The following is a 19806-nucleotide window of genomic DNA, read 5'->3' as shown; positions in this document are numbered from 1 at the left end:
TATCAGACATTTTTTCAGCAGCTCCTTTCCCAACATAATGCTTCTCCAGATGCGTTAGAAGGTGCAGTTGCATCAAGAAACTGCGGTCTCCAACAATATTTCCCTAGAAAATAGAAGAAAGCAATGAGCCTAGATTTTTGAGAATTCGCCAGGCTACTTTGGCCAGAAGGGCCTGATTTAAGCAAGCCACATCTCTCAAAGACCTCTTGGCTCTTTGGTGAACAGCAGATGCTCCGATTTTGTCGAACCAATCCATTATCCTTCTCTCAAAACCATAAAAACTCTGTTAGCCTTTTTCCATGATCTCACATGCATCACAGATGTCCCAACTTTCTCCACGATATCACATGCATCACAGATGTCCCAACTATTATCTCTTGTTGCTGCCTTTAGGCCCCTTACAGTTTAAGTTCATTATGATCTCTTTCCAATAACTTAGTTAGAAACTCATCCAGTCAAAAGAGGGTCCTAACCCTGCAACATGGCAATGAGGACAATGTACAAGAAGACAAATAGTTTAGAAAACCTTTATCAAACTATGCTATTAGTCTCCCACACTCTCTTTAACTGTCGAAAGAAAAGAATTGAGTATGAAACATTGAAAATGGAGTGTCAAATCTTATACTGAACTCCTTCCATTAATGTCCAAACGAACCATAATAAAATTAAACAGTAGTAAAACTTTCCATCCTAATCAACCAAATTCTAGAGATAGAAAATATTCAAGTGATGCTTATTGATCCTTGCTCAGTCTTTCTAGTTTTTATAATAAACAACTGTGGAATATTAGGACAAGAAAAGATGCTAGTGACTCTCAAGATTAATGGGAAATGGCCATAAAAGCAACCTCTCTTTTATTAGTTACTGTTTATTCTTGTTAACAAGGTGTTCCCAAAGTCTGACATGAAGAAGTTCAAATGATTTTAGTCTCCTTATTTAACTGTGCCCCTCGAAGATAAACTCCCAGTTCACTTTCGTTCTTCGTTATGATTCTCTTTGTTTATATTCAACGTACTGCTAAATATAGTAGCTGTACTAAGACACACAGATTTTCAAGGTTGCTTATGTGTACTTTTATGTCCCTTGTGTGCTGCAGAATGGAAAGTTGTTGAGAAGCATAAAGTCCCATACTGTTGCTATTGTTTGTCTTAATTGGGAGGAAGATGGAACAAAGAATGTGAGTATGCATTTGCTACACAAGTTTTAGCTGATTCATACTGCAATGCCAGAGTTACATACCCAATTTCCTTGCAGATGAGTTTTGAATTGTGATTTAGTTAGATTAAAATTGGTTGATTGATGGAATGGGTCTTGTCATTGTTCGTTATAACTTAAGATTGTTTATGTGCTAGTTGTTGTAATGAGTTACCAACCATGCAAGGTAGCTTGGCCTCCTGGAAAAATATGCAGCTGCATTTGATACCCTTTTGTCTTCAGATATTTCGTGCTGAATGCATAGGTTGCCTCCTATTTATGAGTAATTAGCAGTCAATTAGCAACTAGAATTTTTAACAAAGATAACCTATTAAGAACTATACTCCAGCTGGGCTATACAAGGTTCAATTTTCTCATATTATTCACTTTTCATTTTGTGCCTTTCTATTGCTAAACATTCTTTTTTTTTCCCGTTCTCCTCTTTCTTAATAGCACAATTGAGTCGGTTAGGTGAGGCATTATGTAAGTCATGATAGTGGCATTAAGGACTACTCACATCTTATGGCCTAAATAAAGCTGAACGTGGGTTCTAAACAGGCGCTAAATAAAAGATTATGCTAAGAAACTTAGGTTAGGCATTTTTGTGGGGACTAGAATAAGATTCCTACGACATCAAAAGGTGACATGCCCAATCTCGTGGGAGCTCTGTCCTGTCATACCGTATGCACTATTGTCGACCATTTGAAGGAGTGTTCCAGTATTGTGTGGCCCTTATAGGCAACAGTATGATCTATCCTATGCCATTGAACCTAACACTATGTCATAAAGTAAGGTCTTGGCGTCACTAATGTTTTCAAAAGATAATGGTTAATGCACTGGAGATGTGCAGGAAAGCAGTCTAGTCTAGGTGGATTGACTAGGACAAATTTTATGATGAGTCGCTCAAACAAGCGTGGACATATCTGAACTAGTCTAGCCCCCAACAGTGAGTGGAATTGGCTCATCCTTCTCATGACTAGGATCAAGAATTGCCTTGTTTTTTCCTTTTCCAACCTGCTACCATGTTTCTGTAACCAAATGTGTTACAAACTTAGCCACTGGAGACTTGGAGTACTGGTGGGAAGTATGCCCAAATACGTTACAAAACTTACAAATTGGAGGTAGCACTTGGTATTCAACACTAACCACAACAGATTCCCAAGCAACTGTGATTGAGCTTTTGGTGAATGGATTCCTAAATTAGAAGATTTAGGACTGATTTGGTGGTAGAAGCAGTGGCTATCCTTTGCTTCCTACGTAAAGTGTTGGAATCAATAGCTTTGAAACCTAGCCCATCAGCCATGTGAATGGAACCGTTGGTGGGGTCACTTGGAGTTGATTCCTTGGTTGATTTTCCAGCATCGCTAAGACGCTTGAATATTGCCTCGCGACCTTCCGCGCACATATCTGCGGATTGCATTTCCACCGCTAGGTCATTGAAGAGACTGAGAATATGTGCCTTTCGATCCCCAAATAATCCATCCGCGAAGGATATAGCTCCATCTGCCATGGAACTAGATTAGGGAAATCCTAGAGAGAAGGAAGACCGTCTCTCTCTAGAACCCCATTCCTACTTTTTTTCTTTTTCATTTTTTTAATTCTGTGCATTTTTCCAGTTTATGGAACTTGAATTCACTCGCCTTCTGGCCAGAATATGTACATCGTCCTTTTGTCTTTCAGAGATGTAGGAAACTAGGGAAGTGGGAAGCCTAGTGGAAAAAATGACAAGAAAATAATAATAATGATAATAGCATGTCGCATTTCTAGCAATTGTGCATTGTCGATACTTAAAAGGAATTGGTGTTAGTAACATTTTCTTTTAACTAAGGTTCTCTCTAATTCTCTTACTTTTGTTTGCTGGCCTTTTTCATCTAATTTTTTCCTGTCTTGTGTAGGATCTTCATTCTTAGCTGAAGGAACTAATTCCTGAACAGCATGTACATTCAACTAAGTTTGGTATATGTATTGACAATAAAGGAATTGTGTAATTAATTTGTGTCCTGATCTCAATCAGACTTCTTTTTCACGTTCCCTCGAATTATGGAAGTTTTCTAGTTTGGTTGGTTACAAGAATTTAGGTCATTGTTATCCAAAAAAGAATTCAGGTCATTTTTGCGGGCATTGATCACTTGACCTTGTCTTAATTTTATTTTGCAACTGGAACATTTTTCTCTGTGAAGAACTGCCTAAGTGTCTGCCCACTTTTGTTGGTTTCGTGAATGTGTAAGTTGCTGGATTTCAACAGTGGAAGTTGCATTCTTTTTCTGGTTAATCTTAAATTGACTTTGGAGTCTTTGTTTTATTTATCTGACTGTAAGCACACTAGCAAAAAAGAAAACCATGGATTCCAAGTCAACCAAATTGGCATATAAAATCTGTGAATATCTTTGATCATTGATATGGCTTCTTTGCATTTTATGGTCTAGGCATATTTGATTGATGAACTTCAGATTGTTTTCTTCATTATTGATCTTAAGTAGATTATTAGCCTAAGAATTTCAGAGCAAGTGAATAATATCTTCTGAGTTCTGCCCTTCATGAAATAGAATTTTGTGAACTGGAATAGTTAGATATGTAGCAACAACACAGAGCAAATTTAATAAAGCACTCCAGTGTTTGATATACTACAGGAAAGTTTACACTATGCATGACACTATAGGAAAGGTGACACTATACTGTTCAATTAACTACTGTTATTATTCTCCCATATAGGGATAGGGGGTTAGATGTGAGATTACTATGCAATTTTTATAAGACTTATACGTTTTCTGTGCAGCAACAAAATGTATTTTTATCTCTCTCATCCATGTTTCATTCTTATTGTGATTTATAACCAATACTATGACACGATATTAATTTTAGGTTTCTTTAAGTTAACTCCTATGGATAAGAGCTGGATTGAGATAAGGAATAGGCTAGACCCTACCTATATACAAGGGGTAGAAAAGTTCATAGAATTTGCGTATGATAAAAAGCATCCAGATTCAAAGATATATTGTCCTTGCAAGAAATGTGTGAACCTTATATTTGGGACAAGAAGTGGCGTGAAAGAACATTTAATTATAAATGGATTCAATACTAAGTATACAAGATGGACACTTCGCGGAGAGTCTTTAGCTTCATCTAGTAGAAATGAATCGGATGCAAATCAAAGCTCTTATTTTCAAGATGATATGATTGGTATGGTGCATGATGCATTTGGAGTTCCAAGGCAAGATGGTGGGATTAGAGACAGTGAAGGACTTGAATGTATGGGGTTAGGGCCCGATAAGGAGACTAAGAAATTTTTTAAGTTGCTTGAAGATGCACAACGTGAGCTGTACCCCAATTGTAAGACATTCACAGCTCTCTCTTTTACAACTCATTTGTTGCATATAAAAGTGCTTGGTGGTTGGACTGATACCTCATATGATATGCTAGTTGCGCTATTGAGAAAAGCATTTCCAGTTCGTGAAACCTTGCCCAAGTCGTTTGCTGAAGCAAAGAAGTTTAATGAGGCCTTAGGCTTTAGTTACGAAAAAATTGATGCGTGTCCCAAGGATTGTATGTTGTTTTGGAAAGATAAAAAGGGGCTGCGCAACTGCGAAAAATGTGGAACATCACGGTATAAAGAATCTACTGTCTTTTCAGATGATGGAATGGCCAAACTAACACAAATTCCTGCAAAACAAGTAAGGCATTTTCCTTTAAAGCCAGCGCTTCAAAAGCTTTTCATGTCAGAGGAAACATCAAAACATATGAGATGGCATGCAGAGGGACGGACCAATGATGGTAAATGGAGGCACCCTGCTGATACACCTGCTTGGAAAACATTCAACGAAAAACACCCTGAATTTGCGAAAGACATTCGAAATGTGAGATTGGGATTAGCAGATGATGGTTTTAACCCGTTTAGAACAATGAGCATTACTCATAGCACGTGGCCAGTCATGTTGATGCCGTATAACTTGCCTCCATGGTTGTGCATGAAACAACCGTTTTTCATTTTGGCTTTGGTCATTGATGGTCCTCATGGTCCTGGAAATGATATTGATGTCTACTTGCAGCCTTTGATTGAGGAGTAAAAAGAATTGTGGACTGAAGGTGTGCTTACTTTTGATGCATCAACCCAACAAATGTTTCGTATGCGAGCGACAATATTGATGGGAACTATAAATGATTTTCTAGCGTTAGCGATGCTATCTGGTTGGAGCACAAAAGGAGCACTAGCTTGTCCTTCTTGCAATGTGGAAACTCAATCTCTATGGTTGAAGAACTTTAGGAAGTATTGCTATATGGGCCATAGACGTTTCTTGGATCAAGGACATAACTTTCGGAAAGATGCCATATCTTTTGATGGAACTATTGAAACTAGAACAAGGCCACTTCATTTGTCAGGTGCTGATATTTTTAAACAAGTTCAATTCATTCAGAATAATTTTGGGAAGGGTGAAGAAAGGGGGAGAACTGCACCTAAAAAGAGACGAGTACATGCTGATGATGGAATAAGTGCCAACACTATGGAGCAAGGAGTAGAACATAATTGGAAAAAGAGAAGTATATTTTTTGACTTAGAGTATTGGGTGGATATTTTGATTCGCCACAATATTGACCTGATGCATACTGAGAAGAATGTATTGGAAAACATACTTGGGACACTACTCAATATTTTGGGGAAAACAAAGGACAATCTAAAGGCTCGACAAGACCTAAAGGTCATGCGTATACGCACGGCACTCCATCCTCAACAACGGCCTGGTGGGAAAGTCTTTTTACCTCCTGCTTCTTTCACAATGAGTAAAGAACAGAAACATGTATTTTGCAAAGTGTTGAAAAATGTTAAAGTCCCTGACGGCTACTCCTCTAATATTTCATGCCGTGTAAACCTTAAAGACACAACTATTTCAGGGTTGAAGAGCCATGATTGTCATATTCTTATGCAACAGCTATCGCCATTGGCTGCAAGGAGGGCATTGCCTAGACATGTTTGTGAAGCCTTAATTGAGTTGAGTACTTTTTTTAGACGGTTATGCTCCAAAGTAATGGATCCAAATGACTTTGAGGATCTTAAAAAGCAAATTGCATTGACTCTTTGCCGTCTTGAAAAGATTTTTCCACCTTCATTTTTTGATATAATGGAGCATTTACCCATTCATTTAGCGGAACAAGCAAGTGTCGCTGGACCAGTATATTATCGATGGATGTACCCCATTGAAAGGTATGTATATACTACTAGACTACTAGTTGGCATATTTACGAACAAAATTATAGAAATAAACTTCCAACATTAATTAAAAATTTATGTTAATCGTAGGTATTTGCTTACACTCAAGAAGTACGTGCGTAATATGAGCCATCCAGAGGGATCTATTGCAGAAGGTTATTTGACAGAACAATGCTTAACATTTTGCGCACGGTACTTGCATGATGTTGAGACAAAGTTAAGTCGACCAATACGAAACTACGATGGTGAGCATGGAGGTCGTGGTTTAAGGAAAGGAAAATTGTTTGAGCTTGATAACATTGCTTGGGTGCAAGCACATAGATATGTCCTAGCCAATTCTGATGTCGTAGCCCCATTCCGGGAGTAAGAAATCGATTATACTTGTTACTACATTTCATCAATAGTACTGTAGTGCGTATGTAATGACTAGTCATTTTAATTGCACGAAACACATTCAAGTTCTTAGAAATGATAGTCACCGGTTAAGTGAACGTGATCTTATGAGGAAGCACAATGAACAATTTCCTAATTGGTTTAGAGATCATGTAAGTCTTGTCAACATTTGTAGTACTATTTCAAATATCTCTGATCGCCGTATTAGTAACTAAGTTTCTCTAACCATATATATATGCTTGGAACATATAGGTTCAAGACTTGCTACGAACAAAAAATGTGAACATATCCAATGAACTGAGTGTGTTAGCTTCAGCACCGAACAAATGGGCTAGAAGGTATACTGGGTACATTATAAACGGGTTTCGATTTCACACCAAGGAGCGTGAGGAGAGGAGGAAAACTCAAAACAGTGGAGTATCGTTAACTGCATACACACAGAGTTATGCAAGCTCAAGAGATAAACGCCCAGTTACAGGAGAGGTCATTTTCTATGGAGTTTTAAGGGATATCATTGAATTGAGATATTCTAATGACTTTAAATTTGTGCTATTCAAATGCGATTGGGTGGATAACAATGTAGGAATGAGGCAAGATGAGTACAAGTTCACACTTGTAAATTTCAGGCACCTTTTGTATAGACACAATCGCACATCAGATGAACCATTCATCCTTGCATCTCAGGCGCAACAGGTTTGGTATGTTCAAGACCCCATTGACGAAGATTGGCATGTCGTTGTTAAGATGACTCCTAGAGACTCATACGACATCAATGCAAAACAATCTACAGAAGATGAAATAACTTGTCCCCAAGCTGAGCCTTATAGTGGTCAACAGTTAGATGATGCTACATATACTCTTGATAATGATGTTAACTGGGTTAGAACAGATGTGGATGGAGTAACAGTTGATGACGATATAGATGGTGACGATTATGATAATGTTGGTGCAGAAGATAGTGATGAGGAGGAGGTTGATTATAGTGACGAGGAGGAGGTTGATTATAGTGATGAGGAGGAGGATTGTACTGATGATGATGATGACGATGATTTTGAGGAAAATGATGAAGATGAAGATCATAACAAGGATGATTAGTTTTTTGTTTTTTTTTGGTATGATGCCATGTTTTCCTTGTTTTTTCACTCTTAGAAAGTGGGACCATATGTCATGTAATTTTTTGTATCTAGTACTTATTTTTGCTTCTACTTTTTTATGCTTTAGTTTTTACGCTACTGAGTTATTTAATTTTTTATTATGTTGTGTTGTGCTCCTAATGTCACATGCATATCTATATTTCTTTTTGAATTGCTGATAGTGTCTTAATATATTGTAATAATTGTTGCAAAAGATGGCTAAGGATGGGAAAATAGTTTTCAAGCCTGGGGAATTGGCCCTTGAGACGAAAAACTACTTAGAAAAAAGAAAGAAGTTAATTGAAGAGAACTGTGCAAAGATTGAAGCTCTGGGGTGTAAGCAATTGGCAAATCCGTTTTTAAAGAAAAGTACAACTGCTGGAAAGAGAAGACACAAGACGGATTGTGTTGTTAATGATGACGTGGATTGGCAACCGGCAAATGGTGAGGATGGGAGTAGTTCTTGCTTCGAAGATGATGAATGTTTCTTGGAAGATGAAGAATGTTCTGAGGGTCGATTGAGTAAGGTAATGCATGTTTGTGTGGAATATTAAATAAGAGTTGTTATTATTTTTTTTTGGTTAATGTTTATCCTTGTTACACTACGTCCAATTAAGCAATTTTCACTTTGCTGCATTCATCATATTATTTTAATTTTGATGTAGGTGGCTACTACAAGAAAGCGTGTACAATTGTCAGCTGGACCAATGAGTGCTATATTGCAGCCTTTGTCTACCATTAATCAAGACCAACATGGAAATCAGCAAGTACAGTTGCAGGAGCAGGCGCAACCATAGGTGCAAGCAAAGCGAGTGCGATATTAGGCTGCACCCATGAGTGCTACATTGCAGCCTTCGCCTACCATTAGTCAAGACCAGCATGAAAATCAGTCAGCACAATTGCAATGGCATGCACAGCCGCAAGTGCAAGCAAAGCGAGTGCGATGTCGGGCTGCACCTATGAGTACTATATTACAGCTTTTGCCTACCATTAGTCAAGACCAGCATGGAAATCAACTACCTCCAAACTATCATGAGTTTCAGTCACCATCTGATGAAGGTATATAATTGTTTAATTAGCTTATTTCAATTTTAAATAAACTTACTGATTGTCTTCTTACTTTGACAGTTAGTAGGTTTATTGTTGCTGAATTTTGTGTCATTACAACCACCTAAATTAACTCCTAAATGATCTAATGGAAGTACCATATAGTTTCTCTTGATTTTAATGCATGCTAATACAAGTCTTGCACTATATCATTTTGTCCTTGTACTTGATTTCTGTAACTTTTCCATCTGCCAGTCAATCCAGCTTCTTACTCCTGGAGTATTAGAATGGGAGGAGAGGAGGGAAAATGGAGAGTTGCACGAACCATAGTGAAATGTATTAGAATTGCTGCTCAAAAACATCAAAATGCACTAGGTGGCTATCTTGGGGCTGGGTTTTGGTTTGGGTTTTTCTGTGGTTGGGTGGGTGGGTTGGTGTTTGTGTCTTGGGCTTGCATATTTGGTCCTTTTGGGCTGGTGTCTCTGGTTTCATCTTGGGATGGGGCTTGTGTCTTGGGTTGGTGTCTCCGGTCTCATTTTGGGTCGATGTCTTCATCTTATATGGGTGTGGCCTACTGTAACTATCATTTCTGCAATTTGGAGCTCAATCTTGCATGATCTTGACTCATTTTGAGTCTTAATCTCTCACATACATTGTTGCTGCTATTACTGGAGGTTATTATTGATGTTTTATAATGTTGTTACTGCCATACTCGAAGCTGTAAATGCTACATTTTCTTGCTGTCATCATGAAGGAGTACAGACATTTAGCATATATCCTTGCTGGGTGTCAAATACCAGGCATTTTCTTCTCCTTAGGTGTTTTTGCTTAAAATATGGAGCCTTATCTCTCTCATGGTGTCTCGACTAGCTCCATTATTATCTGTATGTCGTTGGAATTTTGTGGGTGTAGACTTTGTGTGGTTGGAACCTTGCCAACAATTGTTAATGGGTGTTGATCTTTTGGGATTTTGGGATGGCAAATGATTGTTGAGCGTTTGGGGTGCCAACATAGTTGGGATGTCATTCACTCGTTGTGATGCCTTTTTCCCCCCCCCCCCCCCCCCCCTTCCCTCGGATTGTACCGTTCTCTTTAATATCAATAAAATTGTTTTTGCTTTTCAAAAAAAAAATGCACTAGAAACAACCACAACACATATAACTCATGGTGCCATGGTGCATGGGCATTTCCAATACCAACAGGCACATACATACATACATTTATATAATTCCTTCTATTGGTAAATCATTGAAGTGGCAGGTCATGTAAATGAGAGAGCCGTGGAGCTTGAATCACATCAACAATCTATGAGCAGTCACACTACTTCAAACTTGCAGTCGCTGGAACAATGCAATGAAGGGTTAAGAACTTTTGTTGGAGCAGGTACATTCAATTTACATGTACAAAAGAAAAACTATATATGGTTGTTCAACCTTTTACTTGCCAAGGAAATTAAATTATACAGTTACTTGCATTTACTTGTTTATGTTCATTATTCCATATTATTCTTTACTAGATCCCAACTCGCAACAACGGAGAGCCAAGGGGAGAGGCTTTGCTCGTCCATATGTTGGTTGGGGTACAGGAGCGAAGTTAGAAGTTAAATTGAATAAAGACAACCAACCGATAGGTAACACGACAGGTCCCTTACAAAGTCAACTTGGCATCTTAGCAAGAAATGCAACTTTAGCACCCTTAACTTTTACTGATTGGAGGGCTCCGGAGCTATATCCATACAAGGAACGCATATGGGCAGAGGTTAGGGTATTTATTATAGGGAAAAATTCAGATTATGGGCTAATGTTGTTGCTGCTATTGTTTTTTAATCTATCTTCTTAGACTGAATTTTGATCAGTTGAGCTAATGTTGTTGCTACTATATTGTCGGTGTTTAGTTGTTAATATACTTATATGTAGGAAAATACAACCGCACCAGATGCTTATAAGCATAATTGTTTGATGTCCGTTGGAAAGAAATGGAAGGATTGGAAAGATGAGCTGAAAAGAAGTACTTATAACTTATATGATAATGATGAAGACCGTTTGGCGAATTGTCTGAATAGGGTCGATCCTGATCAATGGAGAGTTCTTGTGAAATTTTGGGGCACTAAAACAGCCAAGGTGATGCATATCAGTTCTTCTTCCTCTTTCTAATGAATATGAACACACATACGTGGATAAGTAATACTGGATTTTATTTGTTATAGAGACGCAGTAAAACCAACTATAAAAGCAGACACGAACAGAAAATGGGACACACGAGTGGGAGGAAGGGCCATTGTCATGTAAGGGATGAGGTAATTAACTAACTAACGTGCAGAACTAAATTTAATTCAATGCATTTATATGTCAAATGTGTTACTCAACACTTTAGTTTTTTGTATGCTAATAAAGTTGACACAGATTAAGGATGGAGTAGTTGTAGAGCCCGATCGTATACAGGTATTTATTAAGACTCATACGAAGAAAGATGCACAACCAGTTGATGAAGTATCAGCTTTGGCGATAGTATGTATATTTACTTGGTTCATTTTTGTATCTATTTAGATTCATTTTAATGGTATGCTTCTTCTATGTCTATTTATACAAATAAAATATTTGCTTTTGTTCTTTTACTTACTATCGGTAGGTTTTTTTTTTTTATTTCAGCGTCTTCTTAATGAGGGAGCCTCTCAGATTCCTGAGTCCTCAGAGTCACCTGCTTTACGGGAGGAGTTATTCACTAACGTACTAAAACCAGATAAGAATGGACGTGTGTGTACGTATGGCCTGGGTCCTTGTCCGAGTCAAGTGTTTGGGACCAGATATACACAATCTCATGAGCAGCGTGTCAAGGATCAGTTGCGTAAGGAGTTGCGTGTTGAGTTGGGTGCAGAGTTGCGTGCTGAGTTGGGTGCTGAGTTGCGTGCAGAGTTGCGACAAGAGGTGCTAAAAGACGTAAGTGATGAAATCACTCAATTGAAGAACCAATATGCAACCATGGCAGCTTGTATGAAAAGTGTAGGACACCTTTTGCCGCCACCACCAAATGGAGCTGGACATGGGGATGGAGACCACACAGCGTCATTAATGGAGCACAATGGACAGGTAAATTGTGGTTTCTTGGTACTTTTTGAGGCAATGAGAATAGAGTTGGCCATTTTATTGATTGAAAATACACCTGCCTCTCATATTGATTGATCTATGTTGTTGCCAAAATATATAGCTTGAGCCCAAATAAGTATGCCTTATAGTCTCTGAAAGATGCCTATAAATTGGTTGCTACAATACATTTAAGTAGGTGAAGATGGTTTGGTAGTAAAATGATCTTTTGCGGTCTACTTTAGAAGCAAGTTTATTGGCAAGCTTATGTTCTTTGTAATGTGATTATTGAGTCAACCCATGGTTGATTAGAACTTAAAAATTATAGATTGGATTTGGGTGTGGATGGCTGTGTCCCATTTTGTTTAGAATTCAATGTGTCCCTTTTTGTTTCTGTGTTTGTATCTGTTGTTGTTCTACGTAGATAATTGGAGTTGAATTTTGTTGGTCATGAGTAAAACATAAGGATAATTGTTGGGTAGTTTTTTTAGCAGTTTCCATCCTTTTTGCTATAGTACTAGCAGCACCAGTAGGATTAGCTGGAAATTTTTACATTGAAAAGGGTTTTCATCATTGACCTTTGGCCTTACACCTCTCCCAAGGGTTTTCAAAAAAAATAAAATAACTTCAATTAGCTAGGTTACGAATAGCGTTTTTTGAAATCCTTTTGTATTTTATTAGATGCATACGGGCTTCATGGATATAGCTGATTGAATAAATAAAGGTGAGAATTTTTGCTTGAAAACTCTAATTGATGATGTAAATGTGTTTACAGTAGGTTACTAGTAGCATGCTATGTGGCTGGAAAGTTTTGAGGCATTTGACTTGTGTGATCTTGACATGCTTCCATAATTTTGACGTTTGTGTTTTGGTACCCCTTTTGTGTGATCATAAGACCTGCTACCTGTTCTTTTTCCTTCATTTCTTGGACGTTAATTTAGTTATTGGTTACGAGTGATGTGCTTCACTTTGTACTATTATTATCTACCAAGTCAAGCATTTAGAAATCACTCCTGATGAGTGCAACATAAGTCCGACCCTCAAAATGGAGTTGATAGATCACCTCGTTATAGACCTCCCTTGAAACCATGTAGACTACTCATACAAACCATGATGCAAGTACTTGGACCTTTTTCCAGTGCTTTTTTTTTTTTTTAACGATGAAGTTCTCTCGTAGGTTTTGAATCTTGTCCAAATCTACCATGTATAATGTCCCGGCCTAGAGTTAGTGGTTTAGGCTATCGAAAATATGTTAGTGAAGAGGTTTTGGACCCAGCTAACCCTTTAAATTTGACTATTATGATTATAGATTTGGGAAGGCAAAAAGGAGAAGATACTCAAAATAACCATGCTTTTCACCTCCCAACGTGTCCGCAAATCCGTGTCCTGTCCTTGTCCAATATCTGTACCATGCTTCTTACAAGAGAATAACAATTAGATGCTATGAAACAATCTCTTTACACACGCCTGCCAATGGAAAGAGGCCTATACACTCGTTCTCTAATGCTGGACTCCACTAGAGGTGGTGTATGATAGAGTGTAAGATGTCTATTTGCCTTTGCTTGTAAAATACTCCAAATGGAGTTTAAGGGGACTTACATTCACCCGGCACCCCAACTGGCCACAATGCACCTTGGGTCAACCACATTTCAAGGTTGTTTTATTACCCATTTTACATTTGACATGTCCCATACGACTACGTTGGCTTGTTGGTGCTTCAATCATAAATGGTTAATTTTAGTTTCTTGCATTTATCCATTATACTGGGATATGTTTGATGCTTGTGTCCTGTTTCTTTAAACTTACTGATTGTGTAGGATGTCGTGGACTATATAGATCGATACCCACACATACACCTATGTATAAACGTGTAATTGTTTCTTGTATTTGCAGGTTGATAGGACGTAGACGGACATGGAAGACATGCAATAGGAATGACAAGAAATCTTCTAGATAATGAAAACTGTTTTTGTTCTTTTTGTTTTGGAGTTCGCAACCAAAAGCATATTTTGGGTCTTTGTGTTGCTTTGGTTAGTATGATCTTTTGTTTTTGGAGATACACATGCAATTGAAACTTATATTTTGAAACTTTGGGTTTAATTTTCACATTGGCATTCTATGCCTAGCATTGTTATTTTTTGTTGCTTTGAGATTGTCTTTTATGATGTCCAATTTGCTTATATATGGAATTTGCATTTTGGTTTTGGCAGTGGAACTTCAAATTGTTTTGGACAGTTATAATTTTGTATACAGGAAATGTGTTATCAAAAATGGTACTAGGTTAGGATAATTTGTTAATGAAAAAATTATGTATTAAAAATGAAAATTGGCAAAAAAAAAAAATTTTAGCGGCGTTTTACAAATACAAGAAAAAGCAATGAAAAGAAAATACCAAGATATAAAAATGGCATTTTAAAAAATGCCGGAAAAAGTTATAAACAAATACGGTACTAATAAAATGCCGGTAATATTACCTTTTCTGGCATTTGTATCAAATGCCGTTAATAAATGTATATTCGGCAATTCTTTTCCCGGCATTTGACAAATGCCAGTAAAACTAGTAACAAACGCCGGTTTTATTTCCGGCATTTGTACAAATGCCGTTTATGTATTACCGACACTTACCTAGACGGCACTTTTTATTTTCGTCAACAAATGCCGGGAGTACTATTACCGGCATTAATTTTATCTTTACCGGCATTTATAAAATGCCGCAAAAAGCTTAATTTGGCGTAGTGATGTCATGTTAGTCGGCCCCGAACCAAAGCGCCCTAGAACCGATGACGGTTCCAAATGGACGATAACGTTTACCGAGAAGGATCTCGACCGCGTCCAGCTTCCCCACAACGACGCCCTCGTGGTCACGCTACGCATCGGAAATTTCAACGTCTGTCGCATCCTCGTAGACCAGGGTAGCTCGGCCGAAGTCATGTATTACTCTCTTTTCAAGGATCTGAAGATTCCCGAGACCGACCTCCGTCCCTCCGAAGTTCCCCTTATCGGCTTCAACGGAGCTCCTGTCTGGCCCATCGGTATGATCACTCTTCCTATCCGTGCCGGCTCGGTAACACTTCAAATGGAATTTGTGGTAGTCGACGTCCCTAGCCCTTACAACGCCATTGTCGGTCGAACCTGGCTGCATAAACTTAAAGCGATTGCCTCTACTTATCACCAAGTGGTACGTTTCATTGGCGCTCACGGGCACCGGGAAGACTTGTACGGAGACCAGACCGCTGCCAAGCAGTGCTATGTCAACGCCGTCCGAAGCACCAAACAGACCTCCCGGGTGAATCTCATTGAAGCCCCCGAAGCCCCAGTTTTGGAAGACGTCGGTAGATCCCCCGACGACAAAACCGTTAAAGACGTGGCCACCATCCCAATCACCGAGGACGGCTCCCGCTTCTTCCTTGTCAGTTCCTCACTTAGTGATACTGATCGGAATGAGACGGTAGCTTTTCTCAACCGAAACATTGAAGTGTTCGCCTGGACCCCCTATGAGATGCCGGGGCTCGACCCCTCTTTCATCTGCCACGAGCTCAACATCGACAAAGCCAAACGACCAGTCGTACAGAAGGCACGACGGTCCTCTCCTATCCACTCCGAGGCCGTCATTGAAGAAGTCAACCGACTCCTAAACGCTGGGGCAATCAGAGAGGTCCAGTACCCCAAGTGGTTGGCTAACATCGTCGTAGTCAATAAGAAGAATGGCAAATGGCGTGTCTGCGTCGACTACTCAAACCTCAACGACGCCTGCCCAAAGGACTTCTTTCCTCTTCCCCGTATCGACCAGGTCGTCGACGCCACCTCCGGCCACGAGCGACTCAGCTTCTTGGATGCGTACCGAGGCTATCACCAGATTGCCATGAGCGAAGGCGACATCAAGAACACCACCTTCATTACCCCCCATGGGATCTTCGATTACCTTGTCATGCCCTTCGGTCTAAAAAATGCCGGGGCAACTTTCCAGCGAATGATAACCAAGATGTTTGAGCGATTACTAGGCGATACTATGCTGGCGTACATTGATGACATGGTGGTCAAAAGTTTGCGCGCCGGTGATCATCTCACTCACCTCGCCGAAGTCTTTGAGCTACTCAAGAACCACAAGCTCCGCCTCAATGCCGAGAAATGTGTCTTCGGTGTTAGCTTCGGCAAATTTCTTGGCCACCTCGTCTCCTGACGCGGTATTGAAGCGGATCCTTCCCAGATTCGCGCCATTGATCAGCTCTCGGCTCCCCACAACAAGCACGATGTTCAGCGTCTAACCGGCATGGCTGCAGCCCTCAATCGATTTATAAGTCGTTCTTCGGACAAATGTCAGCCCTTCTTCGCACTCCTAAAGGGCAGCCGACGAAGCTTCAATTGGACGGAAGACTGTGACCGAGCCCTCCAACGACTAAAGGGGTATCTTTCCGCGGCCCCACTCCTCGTCACTCCTCAAAACTAGGAGGACTTGTTCCTCTACCTAGCTGTCTCTCCGCACGCTGTAAGCTCGGTGCTCGTCCGACAGGAGGGCCGGGAGCACCAGCCAATTTATTACTCCAGCAAAACCATGACTCCCGTCGAGACGCGTTACCTCCCCCTAGAGAAGCTCGTGCTCGCCCTCATCTCAGCCTCCTGAAAGCTTGCCTTGTACTTCCAGTCGCATCGCGTCATCGTCCTGACCGAGTTCCCCCTCAAATCTTTTCTCTGGAAGGCCGACCTCTCCAACCGAATCTCATAGTGGGCCGTTGAGCTTGCCAATTTCAAAATCCATTTTCAGCCTCGGACAGCAATAAAAGCTCAGGTGCTTGCCGACTTCATCGCCGAGCTCACACCGTCCATTACAACCGCTTCGGCTCCCACCCCGAGCACCGAGGCATTACTGCAGACCAACCCAAGCACTGCATGGCAGCTTTTTCATGGAGACGTTTGGAAAATGTACGTCGATGGCGCTTCCAACAGCCGAGGCGCCGGTGCAGGCATCGTTCTCCTCTCACCCTCCGGTGTCCTGCATGAAAGCTCAATCTCCATTAACTTCCCAGCCTCCAACAACGAGGCCGAATATGAAGCATTAATCTCCGGACTCAAGACCGCCGACGCCATTGGCATTGAAGAACTTGTGGTTTACAGCGACTCCCAATTAGTGGTTAACCAACTCTCCGAAGAGTATGAAGCTCGGGACGATCGCATGCGTACCTACCTCAGCGCCGCGGTCCAACTCATCCAACGCTTCAAAGCAATCAAAATCGAGCACATCTCTAGGGAACAAAATGCCCACGCCGACGCCCTTGCAGGGCTCGCTTCGGCATTCTCATGTACTGACCACCGATCCATTTCCTTCAATTCTATTGATAAGCCCAGTTTTGAGCTCGAAGATCTACAAAAGGAAGTACTCAACATAGAGCTTGGCCCGAGCTGGATGGACGAAATTATCCTTTACCTGAGAGATGACTCCCTTCCAGCTGACAAAAAGGAAGCTCACCGACTCCGAAACAAAGCCGCTCTCTTTTGGCTCAATCCCAACGGCAAACTTTACCGAAGATCGTATACCGAGCCATACTTATTGGTTGCACACCCCCATCAAGTCCAGGGCATCATCGAAGAGCTTCATGCCGGTGACAGCGGCTGCCACTCCGGTGGACGGTCCCTGGCCCACCGAGCCCTCACTCAGGGGTATTGGTGGCCGACAATGAAGAAGGACTCTGAGGAGTTTGTCAAGCGTTGCAAAAAGTGTCAGATGTTCTCTCCCATTATCCATCAATCGGCCCGGGACCTTAGCCCCCTCACCAGCCCTTGGCCCTTCTCCCAATGGGGCATGGATATCGTTGGAAAGCTCCCAGTCGCTCCGGGTGGATTCAAGTTCCTCCTAACCGCAACTGATTATTTCTCGAAATGAGTCGAGGCCGAGCCCCTTGTCACCATCGAAGAAACAGACGTCATCCGCTTTGTATGGCGAAACATCATCTCTCGTTTCGGTGTACCGTTCGCCATAGTTACAGACAATGGAAGGCAGTTTACAGGACAGAAGTATCGGGCCCTGCTTGACGAATACGGTATCAAATGGGACACTTCCACTCTGGCTTACCCCCAGGGTAACGGACAGGCCGAGGTTGCAAACAAGGCTATTTCATCTGGAATCAAGCGGCGACTCGAGTCACGACGGGGAAAGTGGGCCGAAGAGCTACCTAGGGTACTCTGGGGCTACCGTACTACTCCTCGGCAATCCACTGGTCGTACACCCTTTTCCTTAGCATTTGGCATGGAGGCGGTCATCCCTCTCCAAGTCGGACTCCCAACAATGCGCACGAAAAACTTTGATGACTCGGTCAATAATAACAGCATTGCCTCGGACCTCGACCTAGCCGAAGAAGAGCGGGAAAACGTAAGGATCAAGCTCGCCTCATACCAACAGGAGGTCGCAAAGGGCTACAACCGAAGCATCCGCCTCAGGTCATTTAAGCCTGACGACCTTGTCTGGAAGAAGGTGGTGGAGAAATCCAAGAAGAGAAAACTAATGCCTAATTGGGAGGGTCCCTACCGAGTCCTCAAGCACCTCAGATCAAGAAACTACAAGTTAGAAAAGTTGGATGGTTCCCCCATTGCTAAGTCATGGAATGCAAACAACTTGAAGAAGTTCTACGGATAGTGCTCGGTTACCGAAGCCCGTTTGGTCTTTATTACGTTGCATTTCCTTTTAAGAAAGTTTTGAAGGCAATCTGCTTATGTATTGACAATACTCCACCAAGTTTTAATGAGAATTATCTCTTTGGCACTATTCGTACACTGATTGTTTAAATTACTTATACTTGGTCCGTTCTTGCCCGGACCATTTTATACCGACTTCAGGGATATTGTTCTCCCATAGGTAATACCCTCGGACAAAATTCCCACCAAGTCGCCCAGGCCTCTTCGGTCGCCTTGATTTCTGGTCACTCGCTCTAACGATACTCAGCCTCTCTCTCCGAGCCCCTTATACCGACCCACCAGAAATTTCCCACTGTTCGGACTCGCTGCATCACGAACCTATGGCAGAAGCCATACCCCTTCGTGACCCCGGCCTACGTCCCTAGCAGTAATACCATCCCGCCTCTGCTCGATAAGTTCATTTCTATTAATAAGCAGAGGCGTGCCAAGTCAAAAATTCATTAAACAGTTGCTTCTGATTCGATCCCTACCGACCCTCCTACTAGCAGGGGCTTCGGATCAAATCACTTTTTCTTGATTAAAACATCTTTTTAATGCTTGGCAAAGCGATTCAGTTAATGCTTCGGTTTATACTTGTTTCTACAAACTTTTCAAGTCTCACCGAAGCAGGGGCATCATAACCAAGGAGCAAACCAATCATACAAGCATTTCAAAGATTAACATTCAAGAAAACAAAGCATTATAAAGTTTCAGCAACAATCCATAAACAAAAAAGTCAATTCTTCGATATCAGACATTTACAAACTCTGGAATAGCAAACTCCTAATGTCTGGAGCTGTCCAGTCAAAAGTTGCAGAAACTAAAAACATGAAAAAAGAAAAAGAAGACTATCCTAAGAGTGAGCTAGGTGGTCGAGCTGATCCTCAGACGCAGGGGCATTTGGATCGGCTTGATTCCCAAGACCCTGGCCCTCGGACGCAGGCTCCACCACCACCTCCTCTTCCTCAGGAAGGAAAGCTCCTCGGGAGGCGCCTCAGGAAGTGTGCGGAGGTTAGAGTCTTCAGGGAGGTTCAGCTTCGTCACCAAGGCTTCATGGCCATACCGAAGGCCATCCAAGAAACGGTCCCGG

At 41.1% G+C, this 19806-nt stretch overlaps 2 protein-coding genes and 1 long non-coding RNA gene across 3 annotated transcripts; all 3 read left to right on the top strand.

Moving 5' to 3' along the window:
• Positions 1–335: 335 nt before the first annotated feature.
• On the top strand, positions 336–10331 carry LOC131308519 (uncharacterized). The gene is made up of 4 exons (XR_009194459.1): positions 336–1177; positions 3090–3131; positions 8139–8982; positions 10225–10331. It is a non-coding gene; the product is annotated as an uncharacterized LOC131308519 (long non-coding RNA).
• Positions 3138–6904, top strand: LOC131308518 (uncharacterized). The gene is made up of 2 exons (XM_058335458.1): positions 3138–6391; positions 6488–6904. The coding sequence occupies exons 1-2, from the start codon at positions 5310–5312 to the stop codon at positions 6762–6764; spliced, it is 1359 nt and encodes a 452-aa protein (XP_058191441.1). The 5' UTR covers positions 3138–5309; the 3' UTR covers positions 6765–6904.
• Positions 10332–10455: 124 nt separating the features above from the next.
• On the top strand, positions 10456–14232 carry LOC131306864 (uncharacterized). Its single transcript, XM_058333293.1, has 6 exons — positions 10456–10734; positions 10887–11090; positions 11177–11266; positions 11364–11477; positions 11619–12056; positions 13944–14232. The coding sequence occupies exons 1-6, from the start codon at positions 10456–10458 to the stop codon at positions 13956–13958; spliced, it is 1140 nt and encodes a 379-aa protein (XP_058189276.1). The 3' UTR covers positions 13959–14232.
• Positions 14233–19806: the final 5574 nt, after the last annotated feature.

This window comes from Rhododendron vialii, chromosome 11a (genome assembly GCF_030253575.1).
Source record: "Rhododendron vialii isolate Sample 1 chromosome 11a, ASM3025357v1".
NCBI lineage: Eukaryota > Viridiplantae > Streptophyta > Magnoliopsida > Ericales > Ericaceae > Rhododendron > Rhododendron vialii.
This window is presented reverse-complemented; position numbering and strand designations above follow the sequence as displayed.

What these genes read in the sequence shown, in the direction of transcription:
- LOC131308518 (XM_058335458.1), top strand. Translation starts at nt 5,310, where the DNA reads ATGTTTCGTATGCGAGCGACAATATTGATGGGAACTATAAATGATTTT. An exon ending in TGGATGTACCCCATTGAAAG is followed by an intron (nt 6,392 to 6,487) that starts GTATGTATATAC and finishes TGTTAATCGTAG; the next exon opens with GTATTTGCTTACACTCAAGA.
- LOC131306864 (XM_058333293.1), top strand. Translation starts at nt 10,456, where the DNA reads ATGTTCATTATTCCATATTATTCTTTACTAGATCCCAACTCGCAACAA. An exon ending in GCATATGGGCAGAGGTTAGG is followed by an intron (nt 10,735 to 10,886) that starts GTATTTATTATA and finishes ACTTATATGTAG; the next exon opens with GAAAATACAACCGCACCAGA. An exon ending in AAGTATCAGCTTTGGCGATA is followed by an intron (nt 11,478 to 11,618) that starts GTATGTATATTT and finishes TTTTTATTTCAG; the next exon opens with CGTCTTCTTAATGAGGGAGC.